Here is a 27039-nt window from a genome sequence, read left to right on the forward strand (position 1 = left end):
CATAAAAGACAATATCATCTATTTTTGGAGTCTTATTCTGGGTCTGTATTTCCCTCTACTAAAGAGGGTGCTTGCTTGCAGACATAATCACCTAGTGGATTTAGTGTAGAGCGTTCCTGTATTAGAAGGAGAAAGCCTGGTGGTGGTGCCACCTCAGTGCCTTATGCAGGAACTTTGCCCATTGGCATTTTTCGAGCTGTGGCGGTTTAGGGATCACCTTGTTCTGGTCATTTGTGGTTGGAGCTCGTCCTTAGAAATGGCAGCTCGATGCGGTGCAATAAATTAGAGATGGTTTCTGCTTGTAAAAAAGGTGTTAATTAGACATTGAGCTGCCATGTCTAGGCAATAAATTAAGGGAAGGAAATGCATGCGAGGGATCGAGGGGTCGGATTTTGGGTCTGTCGACCCCTTCTGCTGCTCTGTCCTGCATCGTGGGGACTAAAAAAATAAAAAATAAAAAATGTCCTTATCTTAAATAAAGCTGGAGTGACAGATGTGCCATTGATGGCCGAAGTCTTATTAACATGTGGATTTCTCCTTAAATCCCGAAGCTCACGAGTGAGAGATGTAACAGCTGTACCGATCATCTTGGAGGGTTTATGTTGTCTAAAGAGTGCGGTTTCCCCTTTAATAAGGAGTAGATGATTTTGTGGGGGCTGGGATTAACCCCTTTGCCAGCAAAGGCCCTGAGAGCCGCGAAAAGGTTAAGTGGACTGTGGAGTGAAGCTAAGAGCGCATGAGCCAAAATTGGATTTTTATTTGCTGTAGTAGCGATCATGGCAATACTAAAGGGGAAAAGAGGCGAGGTAGCCAAGGAAATAATGCCTGATATGGTGATTACATCTATTCAGTATTCATTCACATCCCGCCTCACCTTGTGAAAATTAAACGTTGAGGCAAGCTAGCGTCTCGGTTTGCAAGTACCTGCTAAGATGACGCTTTCCCTCATCTTGTTTCCAAACACATTGGTAGCTTTTGGTAGTGTATGAGACATAGATACAATGGATACAATCCTGAAAGGAAATCACTTGGTGTGGTAAGAGGTGAACGTATTGTTGTATTACAATGTATCGAATGTATTCACTGACTGTTTACTATGTATATGCAGCGATGGTGTACTGTGTATATACAGCCATGATTTACTATGTATATACTTACCCTGTTCAAATTGTTTTCAGATTGATGGGTTGTTTTAGCTCACTTACGACTGGGATCGCATTGTTGTTGTGGAGAGGGAAGAAGAAGAATTCTTAAGATTTCCTTGTCAAATACTTGATTCTGTGTAACAGAGCATCATTTCTGCCTGACTGGGAGAGAAGGATCTTGGAACGCTATGAGTGATGATTCATGTCCTCTTTTGTAGTGTCATGGCATCTAGTCCATGATCTACACTTAGCATGGGATTTAAGTGACAGATGAAGAGAGGAGTGTATGCTTAGCTCTTGGTAATATAGGGAGAGGTTATTTCAATTGGGAAGCTGGACTTTACTGAAATATCCTTGAGGAAGAATTGGGAATCCATCATGCACGTTACCATGGAACATTAGAATTCGATACATCTCATTTTTAGTAGTTATCTAAGATAGTTGGTTGGTCTGTCTCATCGTTGACTGACCACAGGTAGCCTGATCAGAAAAAAAAAGGACCGTAATATTTTGGAGAGTTACCACATAAAAAGGCAATCTGGAAGATCTACGCAATTTAAAGGACCCTGAAGACATTAAGTCATTAAAGATGGCTAGTGTTCTTAAACAAGGGGTCCTAATTATTTGGATGATCCTTATCCTTGGATGCATGGTAGATATTGGTTGTGGCCTGGAATTTCCTGGAACGGAAGGCCAGTGGACTCGCTTCCCCAAGTGGAATGCATGTTGCGAAAGTGAAATGAGTTTTAATATGAAGACCAAAAAATCAAGTGGACTTGTCATCTACTTCGATGATGAGGGGTTTTGTGACTTTTTGGAACTCATTCTTTACGAAGGAAGGTTGAAGTTGAGTTTTTCCATTTTTTGCGCCGAGCCGGCCTCTCTTCTGACAGACGTTGCTGTAAACGACAGCAATTGGCATTCCGTAGTTATCAAGAGAAATTTTAAGAACACCACACTCATCTTAGACAAGGAGAGCAAATGGGTGGAAGTGAAGTCAAAGCGGAGAGACATGACGGTCTTCAGTAGCCTCTTTATAGGCGGGATCCCTCCAGAGCTAAGATCTTCCACTTTAAAACTAACATTTCCAGCAGTGAAAGACCAGAATCCCTTCGAGGGCTGGATAAGGGATGTCCGGGTCAATTTCTCCGATTCATCTCCTGTATCAAGCCACCTGGTCACCGTGGAGGACACTACCAACCCATGCGACAAAGAACAAGTGTGTCTGAATGGAGGAATTTGCTCAGTCGTAAACAAAGAAGCCACATGTGATTGCTCCAAGACCGGTTTCCAAGGAAAAGACTGCAGTGAAGGTAAGAATACATTCCCTTTGGTCCTAATTGTTCAGTCATATAATCTGTGTACATGACTACGCAGTTGAAGGGCACTTGCATGTTTGTAGATATTTTTCTTTCTTTTTAGTTGAAACCCCTTTTTCCTAGCCAGTCCTTATTTATCGTTGCTTGCTCTTTATTTAAAATAGTTTATAGAGTGTTTGTCATTCCGTTGTCCTAGGATGATAGTGCCGAAAAAAAAATGGAGGTCTTTGCATCACTCACAAAGGGTTAGGGGTTTAGTAGGAGGAGATAAGTCTCGAATTAGATACTGTATATGCAGATCGCCTGGGAAACTTGTGTTTGGAGATCTCTACCTTCCTATCGTGATAAAATATGGCACAGTTATATGGATGGGGAATGAGCTAGGAGCCCATCATTGGGGGTATAGACTGGGGACATCCAATGTCCAATGTAGGCTTGTGACAAGGGCCATATGGTAGCATCTCTCATCCAGAGGAATCCATTAAAAGAAATGGTGCCGCTCATTCCTAGACTGGAAAAACTGGTAGATGGAAGACACAAGGGCACCATATTGGCCTCCGCCTCTAGAAATGGGGGTTATAGAATGGTTAACATATCTTCCTAATTTTTTTCTGGTGTATACGCTATGTAGTGTATTTTTAGCCAACCCTTTACAAGGATCATAATTTACCAATAAGCAATTGGGGCTCACCAACTTTAGCAACAGTATAAGATGAAGTTCCAGGCCCCAACCTCAGATCAATAATATGGCTACACAATTACCATGTAAGTGCTTTCATATGGGCCCCTGTAGGCACCAAGGCCTGGGTCTGATGGCTACCTTGGCATCCTTAGTCTGTGCCCCCATAGACAGAGCAGATGATATGGATCCTAGGGGCTAAAGAGGGACCATCTTAAATGTTACAGATATCTCAGGGATAGGATAGGATAGGATAGGATAGAGTATGGAGATATAGTAGGGAGGCTGAAAAGTGACTCATCTGGCCATGGATTGATGGATAGAATTGGGCCCTCTTTTAGCCTTATAGATGTCCATGGTTACTTTCTGTACTCCTGCTGAGGACTAGTATGTAGCGATAGGCTGTAGACCTTTCCATAGTCCACTTTGGCCACATCTCCCAGCAGCAGAAGATTAATGGTGGCAGAGTAGGGGATCTGGTTATGTACATCACTGTCCTAAACAAGAACAATCTCCACCAGGGTTCTGTAGTTGTCCCTTTTAAAACATCAATTGGGAGACAAAAGTGGCGACATCATTGGAGGTTCCATTTAATAAAACCTTATACTACATGGAAAGGGTCTTCAGTATTCAGGCTGTTACCTTATACTGCTCTTAGTAGTTACTCTTCCTATGGGCTCAGATTTATTACACTGTCTTAGAGAACTGTCTTGGTTGTCCATAGTTTCCATCACACTTTTCACAGAAGGTATTTTAGCGGTGAGTCTGGACTTAATTGGACTAAATTTACTGGACTAAATGCTAATTTAAAGGGTTTTTGGGTTTCAGATATTGCTGATTTGGCCTTATGATAGGTTATCAGTATGAGATTGTGTTGTCTGACATCCAACAACCCCACCGATCGGCTCGTCCCAGCCTCTGTTTGTGCTAGAACTAGAACAGCTCCAAGCTCTGTGTAGTGGTGAGAACAGGTTACTGCAACTCCCATTGAAAATGATGGTTTGTGGTCCTTGGGATAAACTATCAATATCAGATTATGGGGGTTTCAATACCTACTTATGCTAGTCCTAGCACAGCTCCACTCTAGGTGTAGTGGTGAGGACAGGTTACTGCAGCTCTTCTCCCATTCAAAGTGATGGATTTGTCTTAAGTCAGCTTTGTCAGTTATGGAGAGGGTTAATCCATGATGCAAAATCATTAATACATCATTATTAAATCTCTGTATCCTATAAACATACATAACATTACAGATATAATTGTGCAGGTTCCTATAGTAGTGATATTATACAGTAGAGCCATCGTTACCATACAATATCTCACCATGATGGTTGGTAACAATTCTGATCTGACTGTCTGAAGGCTGAATGAAATATTTTCTATGGTATAGGGCTTTAGCCAGATTATTCCAATGGCCAGGTGACCACAAGGGTATAACGTATTATAGGATTACCCCCTCCCCCATTGACATGTAGGTATCCTATGGAGGTGAACTATAAAATACCTTGTGTATAGTGATAACCTTCATCTGTTCTATAAACTATTTATGGCCAGACCAGGCCCCAAGTGGCCTATATAATAATGTAGTGGTGTCCCCTTTTAATACAATACAATCGTTACACAACATTGTGAATACTGTTATACCATATCAAATCACAACTTTAAGGAGAACTTGTGACGTGGAACATGTTGGGTGTATATTATAGAGTAGGAGGAGCAGAGCACATTGATATATATATATATATATATATATATATATATATATATATATATATATATATAGTGCCATGATGAAGGAGCAATCCGAAACGCGTAGGCCATAGTTCCACCTGTGATGCGTTAATTCTACCGCGACAAAGTACTTCATGTGCATTGAACTTTTTTTAAAGATGAAGCAATAAAGGTGAAGTGATTTTATATCTTAACTGGAGTATGCTGGAGTTTGTAGTATATTGGTTTCCATTGCCGAAGTGAGTCCGTCGGCTTCCTTGCATTCCGGATTATGAATTTTGGAGAGACAAGTGGGTGAGCTGGACATTGAGCTATTTACAATGTAATAGTAATATAGTACAGTACACTAGTAGTAGACTATTACTTGTAGATGTAATACTGACAGATACAATGTAATAGTAATATAGTACAGTACACTAGTAGTAGACTATTACTTGTAGATGTAATACTGACAGATACAATGTAATAGTAATATAGTACAGTACACTAGTAGTAGACTATTACCTGTAGATGTGATAGTGACAGATACAACATAATAGTAATATATTACAGTACACTAGTAGTAGACTATTACCTGTAGATGTGATAGTGACAGATACTGATAGATACTGATACATATAATGTAATAGTAGTGTAGTACAGTAAACTAGTAGTAGACTACTACCTGTAGTTGTTATAGTAACAGATACAATGTAATAGTAATATAGTACAGTACACTAGTAGTAGACTATTACCTGTGTTTGTGATAGTGACAGATACAATGTAATAGTAATATAGTACAGTACACTAGTAGTAGACTACTACCTGTAGATGTGATAGTGACAGATACAACATAATAGTAATATAGTACAATACACTAGTAGTAGACTATTACCTGTAGATGTGATAGTGACAGATACAATGTAATAGTAATATAGTACAGTACACTAGTAGTAGACTACTACCTGTAGATGTGATAGTGACAGATACAACATAATAGTAATATAGTACAGTACACTAGTAGTAGACTACTACCTGTAGATGTGATAGTGACAGATACAACATAATAGTAATATAGTACAGTACACTAGTAGTAGACTACTACCTGTAGATGTGATAGTGACAGATACAACATAATAGTAATAAAGTACAGTACACTAGTAGTAGACTATTACCTGTAGATGTAATACTGATAGATACAATGTAATAGTAATATAGTACAGTACACTAGTAGTAGACTATTACCTGTAGATGTAATACTGATAGATACAATGTAATAGTAATATAGTACAGTACACTAGTAGTAGACTATTACCTGTAGATGTAATACTGATAGATACAATGTAATAGTAATATAGTACAGTACACTAGTAGTAGACTATTACCTGTAGATGTAATACTGATAGATACAACATAATAGTAATATAGTACAGTACACTAGTAGTAGACTATTACTTGTAGATGTGATAGTGACAGATACAATGTAATAGTAATATAGTACAGTACACTAGTAGTAGACTATTACCTGTAGTTGTGACAGTGACAGATACAATGTAATAGTAATATAGTACAGTACACTAGTAGTAGACTATTACCTGTAGATGTGATACTGATAGATACAATGTAATAGTAATATAGTACAGTACACTAGTAGTAGACTATTACCTGTAGATGTGATAGTGACAGATACAATGTAATAGTAATATAGTACAGTACACTAGTAGTAGACTATTACCTGTAGATGTGATAGTGACAGATACAATGTAATAGTAATATAGTACAGTACACTAGTAGTAGACTATTACCTGTAGATGTAATACTGATAGATACAATGTAATAGTAATATAGTACAGTACACTAGTAGTAGACTATTACCTGTAGATGTAATACTGATAGATACAACATAATAGTAATATAGTACAGTACACTAGTAGTAGACTATTACTTGTAGATGTGATAGTGACAGATACAATGTAATAGTAATATAGTACAGTACACTAGTAGTAGACTATTACCTGTAGTTGTGACAGTGACAGATACAATGTAATAGTAATATAGTACAGTACACTAGTAGTAGACTATTACCTGTAGATGTGATACTGATAGATACAATGTAATAGTAATATAGTACAGTACACTAGTAGTAGACTATTACCTGTAGATGTGATAGTGACAGATACAATGTAATAGTAATATAGTACAGTACACTAGTAGTAGACTATTACCTGTAGATGTGATAGTGACAGATACAATGTAATAGTAATATAGTACAGTACACTAGTAGTAGACTATTACCTGTAGATGTGATACTGATAGATACAATGTAATAGTAATATAGTACAGTACACTAGTAGTAGACTATTACCTGTAGATGTGATACTGATAGATACAATGTAATAGTAATATAGTACAGTACACTAGTAGTAGACTATTACCTGTAGTTGTGACAGTGACAGATACAATGTAATAGTAATATAGTACAGTACACTAGTAGTAGACTATTACCTGTAGTTGTTATAGTAACAGATACAATGTAATAGTAATATAGTACAGTACACTAGTAGTAGACTGCTACCTGTAGATGTGATAGTGACAGATACAATGTAATAGTAATATAGTACAGTACACTAGTAGTAGACTATTACCTGTAGATGTGATAGTGACAGATACAATGTAATAGTAATATAGTACAGTACACTAGTAGTAGACTATTACCTGTAGATGTGATAGTGACAGATACAATGTAATAGTAATATAGTACAGTACACTAGTAGTAGACTATTACTTGTAGATGTGATAGTGACAGATACAATGTAATAGTAATATAGTACAGTACACTAGTAGTAGACTATTACCTGTAGATGTGATAGTGACAGATACAATGTAATAGTAATATAGTACAGTACACTAGTAGGAGACTACTAACTATATTTGTGATAGTGACAGATACAATGTAATAGTAATATAGTACAGTACACTAGTAGTAGACTGCTACCTGTAGATGTGATAGTGACAGATACAATGTAATAGTAACATAGAACAGTACACTAGTAGTAGACTGCTACCTGTAGATGTGATAGTGATAGATACAATGTAATAGTAATATAGTACAGTACACTAGTAGTAGACTATTACCTGTAGATGTGATAGTGACAGATACAATGTAATAGTAATATAGTACAGTACACTAGTAGGAGACTACTAACTATATTTGTGATAGTGACAGATACAATGTAATAGTAATATAGTACAGTACACTAGTAGTAGACTATTACCTGTAGATGTGATAGTGACAGATACAATGTAATAGTAATATAGTACAGTACACTAGTAGTAGACTATTACTTGCAGATGTGATAGTGACAGATACAATGTAATAATAATATAGTACAGTACACTAGTAGTAGACTATTACCTGTAGATGTGATAGTGACAGATACAATGTAATAATAATATAGTACAGTACAAGAGTAGTAGACTATTACCTGTAGATGTGATAGTGACAGATACAATGTAATAGTAATATAGTACAGTACACTAGTAGTAGACTATTACCTGTAGATGTGATAGTGACAGATACAATGTAATAGTAATATAGTACAGTACACTAGTAGGAGACTACTAACTATATTTGTGATAGTGACAGATACAATGTAATAGTAATATAGTACAGTACACTAGTAGGAGACTACTAACTATATTTGTGATAGTGACAGATACAATGTAATAGTAATATAGTACAGTACACTAGTAGTAGACTGCTACCTGTAGATGTGATAGTGACAGATACAATGTAATAGTAACATAGAACAGTACACTAGTAGTAGACTGCTACCTGTAGATGTGATAGTGATAGATACAATGTAATAGTAATATAGTACAGTACACTAGTAGGAGACTATTACCTGTAGATGTGATAGTGACAGATACAATGTACTAGTAATATAGTACAGTACACTAGTAGTAGACTACTAACTATATTTGTGATAGTGACAGATACAATGTAATAGTAATATAGTACAGTACACTAGTAGTAGACTATTACCTGTAGATGTGATACTGATAGATACAACATAATAGTAATATAGTACAGTACACTAGTAGTAGACTATTACCTGTAGATGTGATAGTGACAGATACAATGTACTAGTAATATAGTACAGTACACTAGTAGTAGACTATTACCTGTAGATGTGATAGTGACAGATACAATGTAATAGTAATATAGTACAGTACACTAGTAGTAGACTATTACCTGTAGATGTGATAGTGACAGATACAATGTAATAGTAATATAGTACAGTACACTAGTAGTAGACTATTACCTGTAGATGTGATAGTGATAGATACAATGTAATAGTAATATAGTACAGTACACTAGTAGGAGACTATTACCTGTAGATGTGATAGTGACAGATACAATGTAATAGTAACATAGAACAGTACACTAGTAGTAGACTGCTACCTGTAGATGTGATAGTGACAGATACAATGTAATAGTAATATAGTACAGTACACTAGTAGGAGACTACTAACTATATTTGTGATAGTGACAGATACAATGTAATAGTAATATAGTACAGTACACTAGTAGTAGACTATTACCTGTAGATGTGATAGTGATAGATACAATGTAATAGTAATATGGTACAGTACACTAGTAGTAGACTATTACCTGTAGATGTGATAGTGACAGATACAATGTAATAGTAATATAGTACAGTACACTAGTAGTAGATTATTACCTGTAGATGTGATAGTGACAGATACAATGTAATAGTAATATAGTACAGTACACTAGTAGTAGACTATTACCTGTAGATGTGATAGTGACAGATACAATGTACTAGTAATATAGTACACTACACTAGTAGGAGACTACTAACTATATTTGTGATAGTGACAGATACAATGTAATAGTAATATAGTACAGTACACTAGTAGTAGACTATTACCTGTAGATGTGATAGTGACAGATACAATGTAATAGTAATATAGTACAGTACACTAGTAGGAGACTACTAACTATATTTGTGATAGTGACAGATACAATGTAATAGTAATATAGTACAGTACACTAGTAGGAGACTACTAACTATATTTGTGATAGTGACAGATACAATGTAATAGTAATATAGTACAGTACACTAGTAGTAGACTGCTACCTGTAGATGTGATAGTGACAGATACAATGTAATAGTAACATAGAACAGTACACTAGTAGTAGACTGCTACCTGTAGATGTGATAGTGATAGATACAATGTAATAGTAATATAGTACAGTACACTAGTAGTAGACTGCTACCTGTAGATGTGATAGTGACAGATACAATGTAATAGTAATATAGTACAGTACACTAGTAGTAGACTATTACCTGTGTTTGTGATAGTGACAGATACAATGTAATAGTAATATAGTACAGTACACTAGTAGTAGACTATTACTTGTAGATGTGATAGTGACAGATACAATATAATAGTAATATAGTACAGTACACTAGTAGTAGACTATTACCTGTAGATGTGATAGTGACAGATACAATGTACTAGTAATATAGTACAGTACACTAGTAGTAGACTACTAACTATATTTGTGATAGTGACAGATACAATGTAATAGTAATATAGTACAGTACACTAGTAGTAGACTATTACCTGTAGATGTGATACTGATAGATACAACATAATAGTAATATAGTACAGTACACTAGTAGTAGACTACTAACTATATTTGTGATAGTGACAGATACAATGTAATAGTAACATAGAACAGTACACTAGTAGTAGACTATTACCTGTAGATGTGATAGTGACAGATACAATGTACTAGTAATATAGTACAGTACACTAGTAGTAGACTATTACCTGTAGATGTGATAGTGACAGATACAATGTAATAGTAATATAGTACAGTACACTAGTAGTAGACTATTACCTGTAGATGTGATAGTGACAGATACAATGTAATAGTAATATAGTACAGTACACTAGTAGTAGACTATTACTTGTAGATGTGATAGTGACAGATACAATGTAATAGTAATATAGTACAGTACACTAGTAGTAGACTATTACCTGTAGATGTGATAGTGATAGATACAATGTAATAGTAATATAGTACAGTACACTAGTAGGAGACTATTACCTGTAGATGTGATAGTGACAGATACAATGTAATAGTAACATAGAACAGTACACTAGTAGTAGACTGCCAGCTGTAGATGTGATAGTGACAGATACAATGTAATAGTAATATAGTACAGTACACTAGTAGGAGACTACTAACTATATTTGTGATAGTGACAGATACAATGTAATAGTAATATAGTACAGTACACTAGTAGTAGACTGCTACCTGTAGATGTGATAGTGATAGATACAATGTAATAGTAATATAGTACAGTACACTAGTAGTAGACTATTACCTGTAGATGTGATAGTGACAGATACAATGTAATATTAATATAGTACAGTACACTATTAGTAGACTATTACCTGTAGATGTGATAGTGACAGATACAATGTAATAGTAATATAGTACAGTACACTAGTAGTAGACTATTACCTGTAGATGTGATAGTGACAGATACAATGTAATAGTAATATAGTACAGTACACTAGTAGTAGACTATTACTTGTAGATGTGATAGTGACAGATACAATGTAATAGTAATATAGTACAGTACACTAGTAGTAGACTATTACCTGTAGATGTGATAGTGACAGATACAATGTAATAGTAATATAGTACAGTACACTAGTAGGAGACTACTAACTATATTTGTGATAGTGACAGATACAATGTAATAGTAATATAGTACAGTACACTAGTAGTAGACTATTACCTGTAGATGTGATACTGATAGATACAATGTAATAGTAATATATTACAGTACACTAGTAGTAGACTGCTACCTGTAGATGTGATAGTGACAGATACAATGTAATAGTAACATAGAACAGTACACTAGTAGTAGACTGCTACCTGTAGATGTGATGGTGACAGATACAATGTAATAGTAACAAAGAATAGTACACTAGTAGTAGACAGCTACCTGTAGATGTGATAGTGATAGATACAATGTAATAGTAATATAGTACAGTACACTAGTAGTAGACTATTACCTGTAGATGTGATAGTGACAGATACAATGTAATAGTAATATAGTACAGTACACTAGTAGTAGACTATTACCTGTAGTTGTGACAGTGACAGATACAATGTAATAGTAATATAGTACAGTACACTAGTAGTAGACTATTACCTGTAGATGTAATACTGATAGATACAATGTAATAGTAATATAGTACAGTACACTAGTAGTAGACTATTACCTGTAGTTGTGACAGTGACAGATACAATGTAATAGTAATATAGTACAGTACACTAGTAGTAGACTATTACCTGTAGTTGTGACAGTGACAGATACAATGTAATAATAATATAGTACAGTACACTAGTAGTAGACTATTACCTGTAGATGTGATAGTGACAGATACAATGTAATAGTAATATAGTACAGTACACTAGTAGTAGACTATTACCTGTAGATGTGATAGTGACAGATACAATGTACTAGTAATATAGTACACTACACTAGTAGGAGACTACTAACTATATTTGTGATAGTGACAGATACAATGTAATAGTAATATAGTACAATACACTAGTAGTAGACTATTACCTGTAGATGTGATAGTGACAGATACAATGTACTAGTAATATAGTACACTACACTAGTAGGAGACTACTAACTATATTTGTGATAGTGACAGATACAATGTAATAGTAATATAGTACAGTACACTAGTAGTAGACTGCTACCTGTAGATGTGATAGTGATAGATACAATGTAATAGTAATATAGTACAGTACACTAGTAGTAGACTATTACCTGTAGATGTGATAGTGACAGATACAATGTAATAGTAATATAGTACAGTACACTAGTAGTAGACTATTACCTGTAGATGTCATAGTGACAGATACAATGTAATAGTAATATAGTACAGTACACTAGTAGTAGACTATTACCTGTAGATGTGATAGTGACAGATACAATGTAATAGTAATATAGTACAGTACACTAGTAGTAGACTATTACTTGTAGATGTGATAGTGACAGATACAATGTAATAGTAATATAGTACAGTACACTAGTAGTAGACTATTACCTGTAGATGTGATAGTGACAGATACAATGTAATAGTAATATAGTACAGTACACTAGTAGGAGACTACTAACTATATTTGTGATAGTGACAGATACAATGTAATAGTAATATAGTACAGTACACTAGTAGTAGACTATTACCTGTAGATGTGATACTGATAGATACAATGTAATAGTAATATATTACAGTACACTAGTAGTAGACTGCTACCTGTAGATGTGATAGTGACAGATACAATGTAATAGTAATATAGTACAGTACACTAGTAGTAGACTGCTACCTGTAGATGTGATAGTGACAGATACAATGTAATAGTAATATAGTACAGTTCACTAGTAGTAGACTATTACCTGTAGATGTGATAGTGACAGATACAATGTACTAGTAATATAGTACACTACACTAGTAGGAGACTACTAACTATATTTGTGATAGTGACAGATACAATGTAATAGTAATATAGTACAGTACACTAGTAGTAGACTATTACCTGTAGATGTGATAGTGACAGATACAATGTACTAGTAATATAGTACACTACACTAGTAGGAGACTACTAACTATATTTGTGATAGTGACAGATACAATGTAATAGTAATATAGTACAGTACACTAGTAGGAGACTACTAACTATATTTGTGATAGTGACAGATACAATGTAATAGTAATATAGTACAGTACACTAGTAGTAGACTGCTACCTGTAGATGTGATAGTGATAGATACAATGTAATAGTAATATAGTACAGTACACTAGTAGTAGACTATTACCTGTAGATGTGATAGTGACAGATACAATGTAATATTAATATAGTACAGTACACTATTAGTAGACTATTACCTGTAGATGTGATAGTGACAGATACAATGTAATAGTAATATAGTACAGTACACTAGTAGTAGACTATTACCTGTAGATGTGATAGTGACAGATACAATGTAATAGTAATATAGTACAGTACACTAGTAGTAGACTATTACTTGTAGATGTGATAGTGACAGATACAATGTAATAGTAATATAGTACAGTACACTAGTAGTAGACTATTACCTGTAGATGTGATAGTGACAGATACAATGTAATAGTAATATAGTACAGTACACTAGTAGGAGACTACTAACTATATTTGTGATAGTGACAGATACAATGTAATAGTAATATAGTACAGTACACTAGTAGTAGACTATTACCTGTAGATGTGATACTGATAGATACAATGTAATAGTAATATATTACAGTACACTAGTAGTAGACTGCTACCTGTAGATGTGATAGTGACAGATACAATGTAATAGTAACATAGAACAGTACACTAGTAGTAGACTGCTACCTGTAGATGTGATGGTGACAGATACAATGTAATAGTAACAAAGAACAGTACACTAGTAGTAGACAGCTACCTGTAGATGTGATAGTGATAGATACAATGTAATAGTAATATAGTACAGTACACTAGTAGTAGACTATTACCTGTAGATGTGATAGTGACAGATACAATGTAATAGTAATATAGTACAGTACACTAGTAGTAGACTATTACCTGTAGTTGTGACAGTGACAGATACAATGTAATAGTAATATAGTACAGTACACTAGTAGTAGACTATTACCTGTAGATGTAATACTGATAGATACAATGTAATAGTAATATAGTACAGTACACTAGTAGTAGACTATTACCTGTAGTTGTGACAGTGACAGATACAATGTAATAGTAATATAGTACAGTACACTAGTAGTAGACTATTACCTGTAGTTGTGACAGTGACAGATACAATGTAATAATAATATAGTACAGTACACTAGTAGTAGACTATTACCTGTAGATGTGATAGTGACAGATACAATGTAATAGTAATATAGTACAGTACACTAGTAGTAGACTATTACCTGTAGATGTGATAGTGACAGATACAATGTACTAGTAATATAGTACACTACACTAGTAGGAGACTACTAACTATATTTGTGATAGTGACAGATACAATGTAATAGTAATATAGTACAATACACTAGTAGTAGACTATTACCTGTAGATGTGATAGTGACAGATACAATGTACTAGTAATATAGTACACTACACTAGTAGGAGACTACTAACTATATTTGTGATAGTGACAGATACAATGTAATAGTAATATAGTACAGTACACTAGTAGTAGACTGCTACCTGTAGATGTGATAGTGATAGATACAATGTAATAGTAATATAGTACAGTACACTAGTAGTAGACTATTACCTGTAGATGTGATAGTGACAGATACAATGTAATAGTAATATAGTACAGTACACTAGTAGTAGACTATTACCTGTAGATGTCATAGTGACAGATACAATGTAATAGTAATATAGTACAGTACACTAGTAGTAGACTATTACCTGTAGATGTGATAGTGACAGATACAATGTAATAGTAATATAGTACAGTACACTAGTAGTAGACTATTACTTGTAGATGTGATAGTGACAGATACAATGTAATAGTAATATAGTACAGTACACTAGTAGGAGACTACTAACTATATTTGTGATAGTGACAGATACAATGTAATAGTAATATAGTACAGTACACTAGTAGTAGACTATTACCTGTAGATGTGATACTGATAGATACAATGTAATAGTAATATATTACAGTACACTAGTAGTAGACTGCTACCTGTAGATGTGATAGTGACAGATACAATGTAATAGTAATATAGTACAGTACACTAGTAGTAGACTGCTACCTGTAGATGTGATAGTGACAGATACAATGTAATAGTAATATAGTACAGTACACTAGTAGTAGACTATTACCTGTGTTTGTGATAGTGACAGATACAATGTAATTCATTATTATGCTTCCAATGTGTGGGTGGAAACAAGCACAATATCTGACGATATGAACATCTGGATATTTCTGTCTTCCGATGTCTCCATAGCAATGATTAAAATATGTCACTCTTTATGACGTCACGGCTTTGTCACACCACACAATGTTCCTTTAGGCTATAGTAACACAATGTCTTACCAGGCAATGTCTCCATAGCAAATATTAATATGGCATCATGGCTTTGTCACGCCACATACTGTTCATACCCTGAGGCTCTAGTAAGTCCTACACAGTTTCACCTAGTAGCAAAGTGTAGTCCTTGATATCCATAGCACAAATGTACTTACACCTCCATTCCTTGTATGTTCTATTTTGTGTTTCAAACAAGTGGGATCAGTGAAAACCCGCAGTCCTTTATCATACCAGTAATAGGGGTGTATATATGTATATATATATATATATATACAGTCCTATGAAAAAGTTTGGGCACCCCTATTAATCTTAATCATTTTTAGTTCTAAATATTTTGGTGTTTGCAACAGCCATTTCAGTTTGATATATCTAATAACTGATGGACACAGTAATATTTCAGGATTGAAATGAGGTTTATTGTACTAACAGAAAATGCGCAATATGCATTAAACCAAAATTTGACCGGTGCAAAAATATGGGCACCTCAACAGAAAAGTGACATTAATATTTAGTAGATCCTCCTTTTGCAAAGATAACAGCCTCTAGTCGCTTCCTGTAGCTTTTAATCAGTTCCTGGATCCTGGATGAAGGTATTTTGGACCATTTCTTTCTACAAAACAATTCAAGTTCAGTTAAGTTTGATGGTCGCCGAACATGGACAGCTCGCTCTCAAATGATCTGAAAACAAAGATTGTTCAACATAGTTGTTCAGGGGAAGGATACAAAACGTTGTCTCAGAGATTTAACCTGTCAGTTTCCACTGTGAGGAACATAGTAAGGAAATGGAAGACCACAGGGACAGTTCTTGTTAAGCCCAGAAGTGGCAGGCCAAGAAAAATATCAGAAGGGCAGAGAAGAAGAATGGTGAGAACAGTCAAGGACAATCCACAGACCACCTCCAAAGAGCTGCAGCATCATCTTGCTGCAGATGGTGTCACTGTGCATCGGTCAACTATACAGCGCACTTTGCACAAATAGAAGCTGTATGGGAGAGTGATGAGAAAGAAGCCGTTTCTGCACGTACGCCACAAATAGAGTTGCCTGAGGTATGAAAAAGCACATTTGGACAAGGCAGCTTCATTTTGGAAACAAAAATTGAGTTGTTTGGTTATAAAAAAAAGGCGTTATGCATGGCGTCCAAAAAGAAACAGCATTCCAAGAAAAACACATGCTACCCACTGTAAAATTTGGTGGAGGTTCCATCATGCTTTGGGGCTGTGTGGCCAATGCCGGCACCGGGAATCTTGTTAAAGTTGAGGGTCGCATGGATTGCACTCAGTATCAGCAGATTCTTGAGAATAATGTTCAAGAATCAGTGACGAAGTTGAAGTTACGCCGGGGATGGATATTTCAGCAAGACAATGATCCAAAACACCGCTCCAAATCCTCAGGCATTCATGCAGAGGAACAATTACAATGTTCTGGAATGGCCATCCCAGTCCCCAGACCTGAATATCATTGAACATCTGTGGGATGATTTGAAGCGGGCTGTCCATGCTCGGCGACCATCTAACTTAACTGAACTTGAATTGTTTGTCCAAAATACCTTTATCCAGGATCCAGGAACTGATTAAAAGCTACAGGAAGCGACTAGAGGCTGTTATCTTTGCAAAAGGAGGATCTACTAAATATTAATGTCACTTTTCTGTTGAGGTGCCCATATTTTTGCACCGGTCAAATTTTGGTTTAATGCATATTGCGCATTTTCTGTTAGTACAATAAACCTCATTTCAATCCTGAAATATTACTGTGTCCATCAGTTATTAGATATATCAAACTGAAATGGCTGTTGCAAATACCAAAATATTTAGAACTAAAAATGATTAAGATTAATAGGGGTGCCCAAACTTTTTCATAGGACTGTATATATATGTATTACAGTGTGATGATGTCATCGCCTCCATAGTGATCTCCCTGCTACAAGCAGTTTTTGGCTGCTATTGTCACATTGAACCAGATGACACATCAATAGTCTGCAATGACAACGGAGGAGATGGCTGGAGATTTTGGTGCCGAAATGGTGTAAAATCTGATGCAAACCTTATTATTTTTGTTGGTGTGAAAGCTCCTTGCGATCTAAGCCTTTTAAGCTCTCTTCTGCAGCACACTTCAGCCTACAATCCCAGGTTACTAAGTATATACATTACTGCAATATGGTGAACATTTTATATGTTGTTTAGCCTATCATTATGTGCTAGGGATGACGGATACTACACACCGCATAGACGTTTCAGTTACACAGAATGATAGATGTGATGTAAATGTGTTGGACGCAGAGAGCAGAAGGCGTCTGTGCACGATCACTATATGGTCCCTTTATTTTTCATGCCTTAAAAATTCAATAGCTCGGGGATTTCTATGCCATCTAATAGATAGTAGGAATCTGCTTACGGTGACAGTGGCCGTCTGTACCTACTGGGCCAATAGGCGGCTGCGCTGGTTACATCAATGCCATGTTCGCCCATGCGATGCCAGTGTCATATTTAAAGGGAACCTTCACGTCAGTTGTTATAATTACATTTACACATTTATGGATAATGAATAATGTATTTAGTGGGGTTTTTAGCCTTCCTTGAGGGCAGACACATTGGAGACACAAACTTCCTTCTGTTATTCCTGTTTAGTCACTACAGCAAAGTGCGCGTTCTTTATGGCGCCTGAAATGAATCTGTGTCAGATGGCAGAGCAGTTTCATAGACTGTGACAATGGAGTAGAGCCCCTTCCCCAGGGAGCAGGGAGAGGCAGGCAGAGCTTTCCCGGTGTCCATGGTGTATAGTGTTGCTATCCTACAGTATGTCTTCTAAGCTTCCAGCAGTAACACAGAGCGAGCTGTCATTAACCTGCCCCCCCCCATAATAATAGGAGGATTTCCCCCATCCTGTAACTGTATATACAGCAAACCTGACAAGTGGCATCCATTAGGAAATATTCAGCTTATTGTGACAACAAGAATATGTTTAGATTGAATGTGACATAAAATAAGAAGAAATGTATCACCATGATATAAATAATAATAAACAATTAAAATAAAACCCAGATTTCAGCAATATATCATTGTATAAGGAAATATACATTAGGTTAGCTAGAATTGGGTTAAAAGGAATTGTCCAGTTTCAGCAAATAAATGTTATTGTTTGTATTATGTAAAGTTGTAAAATTTTCCAATATACTTTCTGTATCAATTCCTCATGGTTTTCTAGATCTCTGCTTGATGTCATTCATTCTGATTACTGCCAGTGGAGAAAAATCACCCCATGGTCATGTGATTGTACAGCTCATGGTCATGTGATATGCAGTCCATGGTCATATGATGTACAGTCCAGGGTCATGTGATGTACACTCCATGATTATGTGATATACAGTCCATGGTCATATGATTTACAGTCCATGGTCATGTGATGTACAGTCCATGGTCATGTGATGTACAGTCCTTGGTCATGTGATGTACAGACCATGGTTATGTGATATACAGTCCATGGTCATGTGATATACAGTCTATGGTCATGTGATGGACAATCCTTGGTCATGTGATGTACAGTCCATGGTCATGTGATGTACAGTCCATGGTCATGTGATCTTCAGTCCATGGTCATGTGATATACAGTCCATGGTCATGTGATGTACAGTCCATGGTCATGTGATCTTCAGTCCATGGTCATGTGATATACAGTCCATGGTCATGTGATGTACAGTCCATGGTCATGTGATCTTCAGTCCATGGTCATGTGATATACAGTCCATGGTCATATGTTATACAGTGCACAGCTCGTTATAGTCACAGCACAGTAATCATACATGTCATGTACACCTCTATGTCTATCACATGTTTATGGACTGAGTTTAATCCACTAGTAGTAAAAAATGAATGCCCACATTCAGAGATCTAGAAATCCATGAGAAATTGTTTTTTTTTTTTTTTTTTTTTTTAATTCAAACAGTAATATATATTTGCTGATTCTGGACAATCCCTTTAAGGACTCAAATTTCTTATTAAACCAATTTGATCAATATTGTAACATAGTAACAAAACCCTTAAATGGAGTCAATTCACAAAATAAACAATCAAAGGAAACATACAAACATATAGGATATCATTTGGTCATACAAAGCCACAAAATAGTATTATCTTGAGAAGCTCATGATCTTGTAATATGCAACATGTCCAGCCAGAGCACAGGTTCGGGAGGACACATCTGCACTTACTATTTTGAAGAGCACTTGTCAATCTTGTCAATACTGGTCTTCTAGACAATATCAGGGGTTACATTTTATTAATTTACTCTATAGCAAATATGAAATACAGATGTAGCAAAGTTAACCTTGACACTCATCTTAAATGTCAAGATAAACCTTACTGTATCCATATAACTTGCTGATGGAAATAATGTTGAAGGTCTCCATCATAAAAATAGTATTTCTCATGGGATTCTTTCAATCAATCCCAAGATCACAAGTTCTCTTACAGCCTGATCACAAGGAGAATGATAATATTTACTGTGGTGTTTGTCCATTTATTGAAATGAATCAATTTAAATGTAGACAAGAACATTTGCTTTATTAGGTTGTTGCGATGCAGCTCGGGCTCTTCTACCTCTCTCTGAACAGATAAAACCATAAATAAAAATCAATGAAAATCAGAGTTGTCATAAGATTTAGAATCAAACATACTAAAGGGTGGAAAAAAGGTGGTGGTTTCATGGTTGTAGGAGATTAGTCCACTGCTTGACTGCATTGGGACTTCAAGAAAGCGATGACTTGGTTCCACTTATGGTCCCTCCTGTAGAGCGATCTCTTTGGTCAATCCCCTGATGTGCCGATGCAGTACAGCAATAATGTGACTAGAAAGACCATCGCTTTCCAGTATCTGGACTTCTGGTAGTGTAGATCTCGCTGGAGAATCTGAGCTTAAGAGGGGGAAATTGTTGACCATAGCTAACTTTTTGAGGACAGGGCTTTGGGTGTATTTGTGATTGGGTTCGGAAAAAGATTGGATCCCGATCGGCGATCGAGGAAATTTCACAATCATGATCGGGATCGGCTGGAAAATGATCAGAAATTGGATTTTGAAATCTCAAGATCGTCTCAACCCGAAAAGTAACTTTTTCAATAGAGAAGCATTGACTAGGGTTGAGTGATCGGGATCAGGAAAGATCAGATTCTTATCGGCGATCGAGAAAATGTCATGATCGCGATTGGGATCGGCTGGAAAATGATCGGAAATTGGATTTTAAAATCAATCCTGAAATCTCAAGATCGGCTCAACTTAGTAAAGGCCATTCTCCCTATGGGAGAGATCACGTCCATTCTAGACATCGGCATACTCTCTTTTGGTCTCTGCCCCCTGTACTGTGACTGGCACATAAATCAAGTGGGAACAATTTACATATAAAATGAATGCCAGCTTGGAAGATTTTCCTGCTCTTCTAGAACTCTGTGTGGTCATCCCCTGTTTTGGGAGCCTCCTGGAAATTTTGGGACAATTGGGAAGTATGCTTTAGACCAGTGAATCCCAATGTGGTCCAGGTGGACCCCCAGGGGTCTCAGTCGCAACGCAAATTTCCATCGTTAGATCTAATCTTCAATTTTTTTGACAATTTTTGGGTGTGTTGTGGAAATGTAGGAGCAGGGGGTCCACTAAAACCAGTAAAATTTTGAAAGTGGACCGTAACCAAAAATAGAAATATTTGACATACCCAGTATCAAGTCCAGGACAATAAGTGCCTAAAACTTGTACGATATGTGACATGGGCACCGGTATTATGGTGAGCTCCAATTAGTAAACTTGCCATTGTGTCTTCAATGCTTGTACGTGAAATCTAATTTCACTCAAGCTTTGCAGAAAAAAAAAAAAAAAATTAGAAAGATGTGTTTCATATTTTCTGTTATTTCCTGCACAGCTAACAAATTTGCTTTGAAAAGAATTTTCTAGCCTCATTCCTGGCAAAAATCAATATCTGTGAAATATTTAGCTGTAATTGGAAATAGCTGTTTGTTATGAATGCCAATAATGCTGCTCTTGTGTTTGGAGGACATGAATGATTAATACATGTGTGAAGAGTCATTAGAATTAGCTTGTGGTCTCACCCCTATGTTCTCAAGACTGATCTCTAACGACATTTGTTTCAACCAGCAGAAGAAGAAACATATGGCGTAAACATGTGAATTGCATATTTAATGGTGAAGCTCAATAGCGCTTGTTTTTTTGTGTTTTATTTTTTTTTACTTTCTGAAACAAAATCCAGTAGGAAACCAGTTTAACCCGGGTCATCAACTGACTGTACATAACTACCATTCATTTCACTAAATTGTCTTAAAGGGGTTGTCCAAGAATCTCAGGAGACCGAGGATGGGGAAGCATAAAAATAAATCATGTTCACCTGCCCTCGGTGCTGTGATGTCCACTGTCACTGTCCGGTGAAAGTCTGCAGCATATGTGACCACTAAAGTCAATTGGTGGCCTCAGGATTTTTTGGCCAGGATTTTGAGGCCATATCCACCTGAAAATCCTGACCAAAAAGATGGTTCCTATTGAAATCAATGGGAGTCGGTCAGTTCTTTTTTCCGGGAGCCGTTTGTTCCGGCTCCCTGAAAAACAAGTGAGGTGACTCAGATGTCGAGAGGTGAATCCGCCTGAAGACACTCCCACCTCCCGCCTGGGCTCATTCATTTGGGTCTATTCGGGAGCAGAGTGCGCGACTGGATGCTGGTGCACTCTACCGGCATTCAGTCACAGGTACCCGTATTTTGGCCTCCGCCTCAGGTTCCAGTACAAAAAACCCTGCGTCAACTCATCCTTAGGTAGCTGAGGTTACTGACTGGCCTAAGTGGTCATGTTCATTGAAGACCTAGCAAAAACTCCAGCGTAGGATGGACTGGACAGTGATAGCGAGCATTGGAGTCCCAGGGACAGATGATTATCATTTTTTAAGTTTCGCCTTCCCCATCCTCCTACCGAAGTAATGAGATTCCCTGACAACCCCTTTAAGTTTATAGAGTTTATACCCTGTTGCTGTCCAATGAGGAATATTTGCCCCCACCATTTTTTTCTTCAAACAGTGATTTTATAAATAAGAGTAGATTAAAAAGTTTCTCCGGAGAGAAAATGTTTTTGACAAGGGGATTACTAAGGATTTAAAAAAACAGAAGGATTATTCACTGACGGTCCCAATGCTTCCCAGGGTCCCTGCCAGTCTCTACTTCCTACTTCCCGATCCCTCACATCTCACAGGAAGTCCTGCCCAGCCAATGACAGATCTCTTAGATATACAATATCTTTCTTTAAAGTTTTTGCCATATTCTATTGCATTGGTTGGAAGCTTTGACCAGAATGAATCTATATTAAGTGTCAACATACAGATGTAGCCAAGTTCAACATGACTATTAATGTGTTAAGTAAACGGTTGGCAATCACTTCAACTTGGCTTTCGCCCATTGCTTTCAATGGCTTTTGTTAAAAGTTGTCACGGTGCAGCAAGGTATGAGATTTCAGATGAAGGTGGTGACATCTGTATTGGAACGGCGCTAGTTTCTGGTCATTTACTAACCATAGTCACTAAAGTTCAGACACAAACTATTGAGTGTAGATTAGAAATTGTGTAATTCTCAAATTCCTTTACTCGATTCCATACAGACATCAGCTCGGAGCCTAAGGAGTTCTGAACTTTTATGCTCTTTAAAACATCTATAACTTACATCTGAGATACAATTAACCTTTGGCGCTGCAGAGAATCCGGTTAAATTAAATTCTCTATTTCCATTGTGAAACAGAAGCCGATATAGCAATAATGAGTCACAAAACACTTTGTTATCAACTGTGGGATATGTATAAAAATGGGATTATGTTCAATTAAAGGCCTTGCCAGGGCTTCATAGACCACATTAAAAGTAGAGTCTTAAGAAGACTTATTGTCATCTGGGGTTGAGATTCCGTTTTCTGCCTTAGCCCTGTGTTTTGGAGCACAAGGGGATCCAAAGCAAATCTGTTCTGATAAGGCAATGTAGTGTCCTGTTCTTGGATGAGACTAGTGATGGGCAAACCTTATGAAATTTGTTTCATGAATATTCACAAGGTTCACATTTTGTCTTGAGCCCAAAATTCTATTATCATGGTCTGGGGTCTCTTCTATTACCAAAATATAATAATCGGAGGGTAGGAAGGCTGTGCAAAAAGGGGAAAAAAAACTTAAACTCACCTTTCTTGGGCTCTGAGTGCAGTCTTCTTCTATGGGGGTCCATGGTGTCCTCTAGGGTGTCCTCATGACATCATAAGCCCTGGGTTACTGTTGAGGCTTGTGATTGGGCCTCAGTGGTCATATGGGGTGCATTGGCGTCATGAGGGTTTGATGCTACAGTGGTGACCTTCAACCAATGTTATCAGAAAGAGAGCCAGAAGATACCGAGGGCACCCAAAGAAGACCAGACGATGCTACAGAACCCAAGAAAGGTGAGTTTATGTATATTGTCTATTTTTATACACCCTACCTGGCTTAGAATTCATCACTCCAATAAAGTGTCCATCCCCCTGATCCTTCTACTCCCTGCAGCTTAACCAGCAGTGGGGAGAACTTAATTTTGCGGTCGCAGGGCCTCGCAGGAAGTGCGGGCCGTACCGGAAGTGCGCAACCGCAAATGTGACCGGCCGGAAACAGGGAAGCTCAATGAGGTTCCGTCTGAGAACAAGCACGGCTGGCTCCTAAGGGAAGGAGAAGCGCCGGCAGCAGCTCCAAAACGGCCGATATGACCCCAAAGCGAGGTGAGCGGCCGTAGGTCTGCTTGGAGCTTTTTAGAGAACAATCTTGGTCATCTTTGCTGGAAGCTGTGGAAACAAACACCGGGACTGGTAACTGTTCAGACCTGATCCCTTAGGAGGACACAACGTTCTCTCCACCTGTCCTGGTCCACAGAGGACAGAAAAAAACACGTTTTGGGGGAGGAAGCTGTGTCCTTTTAAGGGATCCTAGCCATGTGAAATTAATACTGGCTAATTAAAAATCCACCTGTCCTACCAGCACACAGGGCCAGAAAATACCCCAGTTGTGCCACTGGTAGGGATGACAGGGAAAATGGTTGTAGAGTCTGGACACACGCTTGGCCACTTTCACCATCAGGGCAGGGATCCGGATCTCTGTTCTTGGGATCGGTGGGGTCTGAAGGGTCACTGATCATGAAATTATCCATTCCTTATCATTAGGGATAACTTCTAAAGACTTTGTAACCTTCTTAGCATTTTTCAGACACCTATGTTCTCCGATGGTTTACGACATGAAGTCCTCTCATTGGTTTCTGGCTATTGCCCTTCTTACCCTCCATATATTTGGCCCTATGATATATCATCCCTAATATTCTCATTAGAGACTCATTGGCAGTTTTATCAGGCTTGTTGCAGAATACTTCTCTTACGTCTTTGGAGACGATTGTTGTGGTCTAGTAATGTCATACATTTAGTCTTGAAGTAATATTCCGGACATGTCTGTTACTGAGATCCAATTTTTCTCTGCTGACAGCATAGTGGCTTATCTTGTCTCCAAAAAAATGGATTGTCTCTTCTTTTCCAGCGTCAGATACAAAACTTGTTCATAAATCAGTCATCAGGGATTTTAGCTGAAATGGTGTTGTGAATCCCACTCCCCCACAAGAGACTAAGTGCATCACCTCGGCCAGACAAGGAAGAAGAGCCAAGCCATTAATCTGAGTTTGTTTTCTAGCTCAACTAAAAAGCCCTCTACTTACAATCTAATAGATATGGTTTATCTCGTCCCATCATCTGTCAGCCCCATGTATTCATGAATATTCCTATATCACTATTGGAAACCGTGCACACATACAGTATGGAGGAGATGTTAGAGATCACTGGATACAAGTGGGGTAGACTGAATATTTGGGTATTGGAATATTGCCCTATGGTACACAATGAGAAGGGGAAGACCCGTAGTTAGAATACTCCTTAAAGGGGCTTTCTGGGATGTCTAAATTGATGGCTTATCTTTAGGGTAGGTCATCAGTCGAAAATCCATTCGTCTTCAACACCCAGGACCCCCATGAATGAACTAATTGAAGCATTAGTGGAACTCCCATAGGACATGTGACAACATGTAGATTGCTCACATGGCCTGATCCCAGCTCAGCAGCTTTCATGTGAATGGACCAACCCATTCACAGTATTCCCCTTTTCAGATATCTTTGATTGGAATGATATTTGATTGCTTTTCTTGATGACCTATCACCATTCTTCTATACAGCACATACTATATATTCTCCTGGGAGACTATGACAGCAGAGCTTGCCTTATACATCAGATTATTCCATGTTAATATGTATTAACCCCGGACCTCTTACAAGTGCGCTGAAGGATTCATGCCGCTGATCTTTTGTCCTGTACCTTTCTACAAGTACCATCTAGTAATTATACATGAAGTAATCAGGGCTCAGGGCTTACAGAAAGTTTTCATAATGGATGGAGCTGAATATTTGGATTTACAGTTATTAATAATTTATTCCCCTGACGCTTCTGCTATAATTCTGTTTTGCATCAAAATGGACCATACAGATGTAGCCAGACAATCGCTATTCACTTTAACTTATCTTTCTATTGCTAGCAATGGCTTTTATTACAGTGCAGCGAGTTATCAGATTGAAATTAAATATGGCTACATCTGTTTTCCTATTTTTCTTTCTTTCTTTCTTTCTTTCTTTCTTTCTTTCTTTCTTTCTTTCTTTCTTTCTTTCTTTCTTTCTTTCTTTCTTTTTCTTCCTTCCTTCCTTCCTTCCTTCCCCTTCCTTCCTTCCCCCCTCCCTTCCTCTTCCTCCCTCCCTTCCTTCCTTCCCCTATCCGCACGATACGTCTTCAGTATCAATTTGATTGGGGTCCGACACCTGGACCCCACACAGATCAGCTGATTTCTCTGCTATAAACCATATACAAGGTATAAATCGAAACACTGCATTGCACATATTGAAGTGAATGAGAGGAGAGCTGCATTTCCCCGGGGATCACTGCTACAGTGTA

At 37.2% G+C, this 27039-nt stretch overlaps 1 protein-coding gene and 1 long non-coding RNA gene across 15 annotated transcripts in view; one reads left to right on the forward strand and one right to left on the reverse strand.

The window, feature by feature from the left end:
- The window catches only part of LOC142197002 (uncharacterized), a 503961-nt gene that overhangs the window by 18539 nt on the left and 458383 nt on the right, over nucleotides 1-27039 (reverse strand). The window lies entirely within an intron of this gene.
- The window catches only part of NRXN1 (neurexin 1), a 1231735-nt gene that overhangs the window by 1008 nt on the left and 1203688 nt on the right, over nucleotides 1-27039 (forward strand). For all 14 annotated transcript variants that reach the window (XM_075266983.1, XM_075266984.1, XM_075266994.1 and 11 more), the window contains exon 2: nucleotides 1179-2458. In XM_075266983.1, the coding sequence (XP_075123084.1) occupies nucleotides 1735-2458 (724 nt within the window). In that variant the 5' untranslated portion in view covers nucleotides 1179-1734. The remainder of the gene's footprint in view (nucleotides 1-1178; nucleotides 2459-27039) is intronic.

Source organism: Leptodactylus fuscus, chromosome 3, assembly GCF_031893055.1.
Source record: "Leptodactylus fuscus isolate aLepFus1 chromosome 3, aLepFus1.hap2, whole genome shotgun sequence".
In the NCBI taxonomy this organism is placed as follows: Eukaryota; Metazoa; Chordata; class Amphibia; order Anura; family Leptodactylidae; genus Leptodactylus; species Leptodactylus fuscus.